The following is an 8,538-nucleotide window of genomic DNA, read 5'->3' on the forward strand; positions in this document are numbered from 1 at the left end:
CTGACAATGGGACTTACCTTTTTTGGGTGGTTCATTTACAAACATTTCTGGGGCTGTGGGAAGGAGCTTTATCAAGTTCCTGGCCAAAGTAAGCCCTCAAAAGGCCTGCTGACTATGGCAGCTGATTCAGGCAGGGCTTATGAATGGATGGATGGTTGGTGGGGAACAGGATCTTGAGGGGCTCCAAAATATCACCCCACAGGTAATTTGCTAACCACAAAGGGGAAAATATCCTTTTATGATGGGGAGATCTGCTGCTCACCACCTTAACCTTGTGATGGAACTCTGGATCCCCAGTAGTGGACCACACCAACACTGGGTGCCCCCTGATAGGACTCCCTAGAAAGTACACAACATTTCCTCTGATGTCTCTCTGTTAAATTGCATAAACTGCCTCTCATGAACCCTTGAGACTCAATTTCCAGCTGATAGGAAATAGAGAAGAAAAAATTAAACCCGGACACAGACCACTCCCGAATGTGGGACATCCTACAGCATATCCAGGCTGATCGGCCAAAAAATTCAATGTCAAGGGAACACAAAAATGGAACCGGGGAGAAATGTTCCAGAATAAATGGTACTATGTAGTTTCTTTATTACAACGAGATTAGTGTTGAATCTTCACTGGATCCTGATTTTGGGGGGAAAAAGTTATTAAGATATTCTTGGGGGCAAAAAGGGGGATTTGAATTTGACTGAATATTAGGTGATATAATAGAATTATGTTAATTTTCTTAGGTAGGAAATAGAATTATGGTTTGTAGGTGAAAGTCCATACTCTTAAAACTGAAACTGCTGAACTATTAGTGGGTAGAATGTCAGGACGTCTGCAGTTTACTCTCCACCGGTTCAGCCAAAAGTATATTTATGTGTGTGTGTGTGTAGATTAAGCAATTTGAGCAGAATGTTAGCAATTATTAAATATAGAGATATAGGTGGGAGGGTGTTCAGGTGTGTTTAGTATACTTTTTTCCTTTATCTTTACTATAGGCTTGAGAGTTTTCATATTAAAAAGGGGGTAACATGCTAATTAGAACCAGGGCCCTACCAGGCAAATTCACACAATTTACACCCACAATGATTTTTATGGCCTGGGGAAAAAGAGGCTCAGAGTCTCCAAGTGGCTAACTCCAGATCCTACATTGAAGAAGAGCTCATAGGAGTCCTTTGATTCACATGTATTGATGGAACATTTATTAGTCGCAGGCACTGTTGTAGATACGGGGGTGTATCACACAGTCTCTCCTCTCCTGGAAGGGGCAGGGGTAGGGAGAGAAAATTAATATTTAAAAATGCATCCATTTATTCATAAACATTCATATACTGAGCACCTACTGTATGCCAGTCACTGTTCTAGGCACTGAAGATACAGCAGTGAGATTATACATAAAAATCCCTGGTGAAAGGCGGTGGGGAATAAACAATAAAGAATCCCCATTGTGCCTTAGAAGGTGATAGTGCAAAGGAAAAGAATAAAGCCAAGTGGGAGGAGAGAAATGAAGAGGTGCGCAGTTTGGACATGGCAGGGGTTAGGGGTGGGGGTCTCTGAAGAGGTGACCATTGAGCAGAGACCTGATGAATGAAAATGAGAGCTGGTAGCCAAGCTCTGGAAGGAGAGTGTCCCGGGCCTAGATGGGGGAGCGCTCGCAAAGGCCCTGTGATGGGAGTGTGTGCTACGACTGCCGAGCAGCAAGTCCATTATAGCTAGGCTGTGAGCTGTAGGGGAGGAAGCCAGAGAAGTTACCAGGTCTTTTCGGCCACTTGAAGATCCTTTGAATTTTGAGTGGGATGAGAAGACCTTGGAAGACGAGTAAGTTTGAGAGGATATTTTCCTCTTCTGTTCAGTGACTGGAAGAAAATAAAATAAAACGGGATAACAGAGAGGCCTAAGGAGAGCTTCCTGTAGCCAGGACGGTCCGGAAGGGCCTCCCTGAGGAGGTGACATTGAAGCGGCGACCAGAAAGGGGAGAAGGAGCCAGAAATTCAAAGGACTGGGGGAAGGGAGAAGGAGAGGCCGGGCCTTGGGAAACGAAACCTGAAGCGGAGCCACCAGGCCTGGCAGGCCCGGGGAGGAGCCTCCGCCAGCTGGGGCGGTGGGGGGGGAGAAGGGGGGAGGGTTGGGCCGCCCCGCCCCGCCCCCCCCCGGCCGCCCCGCCCGGCCCGTGCAGAGGGCGGAGGCGCGGGTCCCGGCCTGGGCCGCCGCTGCCGAGCGAGGATGCGGCCAGTCAGCCCCGGGCGGAAGAGTGTGCGGGCGGCCTCAGTCCCGCCCCGAGACGCCCGCAGGCCCATCCCCCACCGCGGAGCCCAGGGGGGGCCGGGTTAGGGAACGTGGACTCTGCCCTCAGGGACCAGGTTCCTCGGCAGGGCCGGCCTTTCCACTTCACTTGCCAGTTCTTAAACAGGTGTGACTTTAGGGAAGGAGCTGGACCTCTCCGAACCTCAGTTTATTCATCTCGAAAGTGGGGGCGCCGACCTCATTGCGATACAAACAAGCTAACAGGCTTCCCCTTCATTATCCTCAGGGCAGCCCAAGGGAGCCCGTTAGAAGGTCAAATCCCTCCCTCGGCTTCCATCTCACTCAGGGAGAAGCTAAAGTCCTCCCACAGGACCCTACATAATTCATCCCCTTCACCTCTCTCATCTCACTTCCTGGTACCCTCCGCCTTGCTGACCCAGCCTCCTCGTTGTCCCTCACACAATCCACTTACTCTCTGACCACAGGGCCTTTGCACTGGCTGTTCCCGCGCCCGGCTCCTTCTTCCCCCAGAGATCCATACAGCTCACTCCTCACCTCCTTCAGGTCTTTACTCACATCACCCAGTCGGTGAGGTCTTCTCTGGTCATCCCTTCTAAATAGCAACATCCCATCACCCCCCTGATTTTTCTCCATAGCATTTATCACCATCTGACAGACTGTGTACTTTACTTATTTAGCATGTCGTGAGGGCAGGAAATGTCTTTTATTCTTGCATCTAGAAGAATGCCAGGCACGCAGTGGGCATTCAATAAAATTGAACAATTATTGGAATCCTTGGTGTGCATCAGGCCCCGACACATGTTCCTTGCGTGGTCACTATGGATGTCAGAGCGACTTTGCAAAGCACATATTACTTCAGGTCTGGGGGTTGGGACATGGTGGTATGAGGAAGGGCATGGAACAGTGTGGCTGGAGCAGAGGAGTGAGAGGGCGAGTGGGAGGTGGGAGAGAGAGCTGGTCATTGCAAGGTCTGGAGTTCATTTTTTCAACAGCAATGAATGTTTTTTAAGCACCCACCTGTGCCAAGCATAGTTCCAGGCACTGGGGGTGGGGTGGGAATACAGCTGGGAGACAACAGACTCGTTCTCTCCCTCAGTTTCCAGGCAAGCAGGAAGCAAACCATACACAGGTCAATTAAGAATTTCAGATAGGGTGCTACGAAGAAAAGCAAACAGAACAATGCGATGGCGGGTGGTGCCCTGGACATGTTGGGATGGGAAGGCATGGAAGACCTCTCTGAGGGGATTTGGATTGGTGATTTGGGGAAAGGGTCTTCTGGGGGGAAGGAGCTTGGGTTCAAAGGAGGCTCCTTGGAGTTGAGCAAAGGGAGAATATGAGAGTTGTCAGCAGCAAGGTCAAGGTTGCTGTGAGGAGTGGGGGTTTTATTCTGATGCGGGGTCACTGCAGGTTTTAAGTGGGAGGAACATGATTCAGTTGGCATCCACACTGCCATGCAGACCTTGGTGGGTGTGGCGTCTTGAGAGTCCCTTGACCATCTCCTCTGGACTGGCACCCTGCTGTTCAGGTTACACCTCAACTTTCAGACTTGGATGCAATGCCCTCCTGTTTGAGAAATCTGGCTTCAAGCCAGAAAGCAGTGCAACCCCCCTCCTTCCTCTGCCTGTGGACTGCACCCAGGTGTGGTTCCTCCTTGCATCCCTTCTAGAAAAGTCCCCAGTACTGTGTAAACTCACCTGCCGTGCCTCTTAGAGGTCTTTGTGAAGGCAGAGCCAGTTCACCGGCTCTATCAGTGTACCATCCCTCTGCCCGCCCCTCTGGCCAAACTGGGCTCGCACATCCCCCCAAAAAGTGTTAGCATCACACCTTTTACCTTGGTTCTTCTTCCTTGGCCAACAAAGAACAAATCTGCTTTTAGTGCTGGGGGTCCTCGGGTATTTTCTTTCCCCTATGGGCTTCAGCAGCACATTTCATACAACGAAAGGCTTTTAAGTGCCAGAGCCTTACCCTGTCACACTCCGCATGACTGTTTCTCTCCTGTGCCCACCTATGTGCTGAGGCCAGCTGGCTGGGGGGCTGCCATTTACCAAGTGGCAACATAAATGCAGTAGTCAAGAACCTGTCTCGAGTCAGACTGAGTTGGAGTCCTGGCTCCCTGGTCCTCCCTCTTCCTAGCTGTGTGACTGTGAGCAAGTGACTTGCCTTCTCTGAACCTGATTCTTCCTAAGTGAATAGTACCTACTTCTATATAATCCTTGGGAAGAGTAAATGGCTTCCATTCACCTTAAGTGGCTAGAACAGTGCTCTTAATAAGCACTCAGTAAATGTTATGTATAATAATATACCTGTTTTCAGCTTTGGCAGGGAAGGGGTCCAGATGTTTACGGGATTGAACAAGTCCCTCCCATTGACCCAGTGAAGTTTAGGAACATTTAGACAGCACCATCTCTTCCAAAAAAAAATTTTTTTATTAAGAAAAAATATATTACAAACAGTAAAAAAAACAAAAACAAAAAACACCACCACAAAACCCGCCTTTCTTTTAAATAACGCGGCATGGAGCAGTTTGGTTTCCACTCTATTGCACGTGGTCCGGCCTGGTTTTGTGAATCCAGAGGCTCCTGGGACTGGGTCCTGCCAAGGAGGTGGGGATCAGGGAGAGGAGACCAGCCTCTCCCAACTCCCTTGAGATGCAAGAGGCAGAGCCTGAGTTTCCATAGCTACCAGGCAGTGCAACCCTGTCATCCTTTGACAGGCCCAGCTTTATCTTTCCTGAGGCCCCAGTGGTCGCAAGGGGAATAGAAGGGAAGGGAAAGACAAAAGAAATGTTGAAGTGGGATATGAGACCCCCTGAAAGAGTCTCGTTAAGGCATTCGGAACAGATAAATTAATTCAGGAAGACCCACCTTCACAGAAGGCTGGGCTTACCAGACACACATACATGCAAGATGGTCTGTGGAACCCTGAAATGGGGGGAAAGGAGGTCTTAGTCACTGCCTAGGGCCCCACAAAGTACAGACATATAGGGTTGCATCCTGGGACCCAGCCCATAAAGCTGAGATGAGGAAGGAGTCCCTCCCCCAAAGTTTTAGGACCCCAGAATGATTTCCATGATGTGATCGAGTTCATTCCACTCCCAGGACCCCGGGGCACAGAAGAGGTTGTGAGGGGGCTCTGGGGGGGCCAGCATGGGCTCCTTCTCTACAGCGGATGTATCAATGTCCAGAAAAAAGTCATCCAGGCCGGAATCGCCCAGGTATTGGGAGCTCAGAGCTTCTAAGAAGACGGGATCAGGCTGGGCCAGCACTTCATTTTGGGGGTCCGGGGGAACCGCTGGGTTCTGGGGGGACTCAGTCTCGTCCATGGAGGTCTCCAGCTCCCTGAGGATAGAGCCGATGGTGGCCGACAGGGAGAAGTCCTCCTCACCCAGGAAGAGGGGCTCTGGGGGCAGAGCAGGTGCGGGAGCCAGGCGAAGCGCAGCCTGCAGCTGCTGGAGGGTGTTGTGGATGAGGACGTGCCTGCGGAGGCAGGGTGCACGGGGGCCCAGGCCACGCTGGACCTTGTCCAGGGAGATGCGGAGAAGGGCTTGCTGACAGCTCCGTGGGCCGGCTGGACCCCAGTCCCACGTCTCTTCTTCCTCCTCCAAATCCGAATGTTTCCTCTTCAAGCTTCCCACCATTATGCCCTGTGGAGAGGAGAGGGCGGATCAAACTCAGTAGGGCTAGTTCAAATCCCACTTTCTCCCCCGTATGACTGTTTTGTGATTTTAATTTTCTGAACCTGTCTCATTGTTATAAAATGCAAATAGCAGGAATCCCACAAGGCTATGGAGGGGAGTAAATGCATGTGGTTAAGAAAACATCTGGACTTGAAAAAAACAGAACTGAGTTTGAATCCTACTTACTTGCCTATGTGGCCTCCGAGAGTGAATTTACTTTCCTGAGCTCCAGTTTAATCATCTGTGAAACAAGGATCCTAACTCAAGTCCCTCTGAGTCTTAAAAAACTATTCTTTCTACAGTACTCATTTCTTCAGACATGTCACACATAAAAGAGGGGTGTGGAATATGGAGACCTGGACTGGAAGTAGAGAATCCTGGGTTTGAATTCTGCCTTTGAAATGGCTCGGCTGTGTGATCTTGGCAAGTGACCTGCCGTCGCCTCTCTGGACCTCAGTTTCCTCATCTGTAAAATGAGGATTGTAAAAAATATTTCTCATCACATCGTCAAGATCTCCCGCATAATATGTACAGAGCCTACTACACAGGAAGTGCTGAAAGAACAAGGTAAATGCAATTTATTCATTCGATAGTTGGGGCACCTTATTTTTGTGCGACTCTTCTTTTACAGGGAGGATGTATCTGTCCGTGCCCTCTTCCTTAACTGACTGGGAGATCTCTGAAAAGCAGAGAAGAGGCCTCCTTCAACCCCTCCGCCTGCGCCTTCTGCTTTCCCCAAAGCGAGCCTCAAAGGAAAACTTGCTACAACTTAACTCCGCCAAGCTCCGCCCCCTCCCAACCCACCCAGCCAGGCACCGCCCCCAACTGGTCTCTAGGCAGCATTCGGACACGCCCCAATTTGGCCCAGGGGCTTCTGGGAGATAGGGGCCGGTTGCCGCCAGGTACAGGCTTTGACGTTGAGTACACTACAATCCCCAGAGGGCCCGCCGCAGGGACGGACCTCCCCACCCCCTCCCTCAGGACATGCGCACAGGGGCACGGAGCGGGTGGGGGAAGGGAACCCGGACGTCCAGCTAGCCGCCGGGAGCCGGCCGAGCCCCGCCCGCGGCTGCCTCCCGGGCGGCGGGTCTGCGCTCCACGCCCGGACGCCCCTCCCCCACCCCAGGCTCCGACACTAAGTGCTTTCTCCCGGTTCCCGATAAGCCAGGAGACCCGGGAGTCTTTTCCCAAATTGCCCTCGGACCCAGACCCAGGCCATCCCTCAAAGACAACAAACGCACTCCGACCCACCCGGTTCCGGAGACTAGGTATCACAATTGGGAGCACTCTCCCACCCCCGCCAACTTTCCCCACTTCTCCCGACTTTCCGATGCCCCTGGTCGTCGCCTTTAAAACTCCCTCTCCGGCTCGGAAACCCGAGCCTCAAACTCTCCCCAATTCCCCCCCCCCCCGCCTCTCCCCGTCTCTGCGTCTGGGAGACCAGGGTCCCCCGACCCTAGTTGTCTCGCTTCTCCAAAGGCTCGGGATCCCAGCCCCTAAACCTTTCGCACCTCTTCCAGGACCCTGCAGCCCCGAATCCAACTCGTCCGGCAGCCTGCCCCAAAAGTTCCTTCCCCTGGTTCTCTCGCTTCTCCAAACACCCCGTGATCTAGCTTCAGCCTCTCTTCACTTGCAGATCCCGTCCCCAAAACCTCGCCTCCCGTCCCGGATCTCGAACTCAGTCTCCGGTGTCCAGATACCCCCAATCCTATCAACCACCCTTAATCTGCGCCCCCGTCCCGCCCAGGCCCCGCCTCCACAATCCCGGGGCCGCACCTCCACACGTCCTCCCCCCCCACCCCAAGGCAGCTCCCAAACTGGGCGGCCACCGCTCACCTTAGCCGCCAGGCTGCAGAGCGACCACCTCCAGGAACGGCTACACCGCGGCGACCCACCAGTGCCGGGCTGGGGCTCGCTCGCCTCGGCTGGGCCTCTGGGTCGGGCTTCCAGTCCAGCCTGCTCCGCCCCCGAGCCGGTCCGCGAGCTGCGATTGGTTGGAAGCTCGTCCGCCGCGGGGCACCGATTGGCCGGGCGGAGCCCCTGCCTTTCACCGGGAGCCGCCCTCCCCGCCCCCGCGGCCCTAAGCGCCGAGGACCATTTAAAGGATTCCGACTCGCAGGGGGCGGGGCCACGTCTCCAGGGCGGAGGGTGGAGAGTAGAGGGTGGCGAGGGCACCAAAGCTGCTTTGTTCAATCGGCTACTGCCTCGCTCCGCGATCGTCAGCACTGCTTTCTGGGTCCGGTAGCAGGCTGGGCCCCGCTGTGGAGCCTGACGGGCCGACTCGCCGCGCCCCGCCTGGCCCCCTAGGAGGGCGGGGCCGAGCAACTCGCGGAGGCCGCGCCCCTGGGGTTCGGAAGCCCGAGGCTGCGGAGCGGGCGGATGAAGACCAGCCAATGGGTCGACGCGGCCTATGTTGCCTGGGCGACCGAGCCCCGCCCCTTCACTGCCCCGCTCTCCTTCCCCTTCCCCCAACTTCGCCCCGCGGCCCGCTCCTTAATTCTCGGGCTTCTGCTGCGGTATTCCCGCCTACATCCCCCTGGCGTTCCATCTTTCCCCTCAGGGTGGCTTCTTCGTTCCTGGAAACTCTTTCGGCTCTCCACTGCCC

The 8,538-nt window shown here is 53.8% G+C and overlaps 1 protein-coding gene across 8 annotated transcripts; it reads right to left on the reverse strand.

Moving 5' to 3' along the window:
- Positions 1–4,664: 4,664 nt before the first annotated feature.
- SERTAD3 (SERTA domain containing 3) lies at positions 4,665–8,193 on the reverse strand. Of its 8 annotated transcripts, none has more exons than XM_071209268.1 (3): positions 7,770–7,880; positions 6,120–6,399; positions 4,665–5,900 (listed from the first exon to the last, which is right to left on the reverse strand). In XM_071209268.1, exon 3 carries the CDS (start codon positions 5,892–5,894, stop codon positions 5,304–5,306), a length of 591 nt encoding a protein of 196 aa, XP_071065369.1. In that variant the 5' UTR covers positions 5,895–5,900; positions 6,120–6,399; positions 7,770–7,880; the 3' UTR covers positions 4,665–5,303. The 8 variants fall into 8 exon arrangements, with proteins under 8 accessions (XP_071065369.1, XP_071065370.1, XP_058136250.1 ...); XM_071209269.1 differs by lacking the exon at positions 6,120–6,399 and adding an exon at positions 6,536–6,612 and having other exon boundaries at positions 7,770–7,865; XM_058280267.2 differs by adding an exon at positions 6,536–6,612 and having other exon boundaries at positions 4,665–6,399; positions 7,770–7,865.
- Positions 8,194–8,538: the final 345 nt, after the last annotated feature.

Source organism: Dasypus novemcinctus, chromosome 18 (genome assembly GCF_030445035.2).
Source record: "Dasypus novemcinctus isolate mDasNov1 chromosome 18, mDasNov1.1.hap2, whole genome shotgun sequence".
Classification (NCBI taxonomy): domain Eukaryota; kingdom Metazoa; phylum Chordata; class Mammalia; order Cingulata; family Dasypodidae; genus Dasypus; species Dasypus novemcinctus.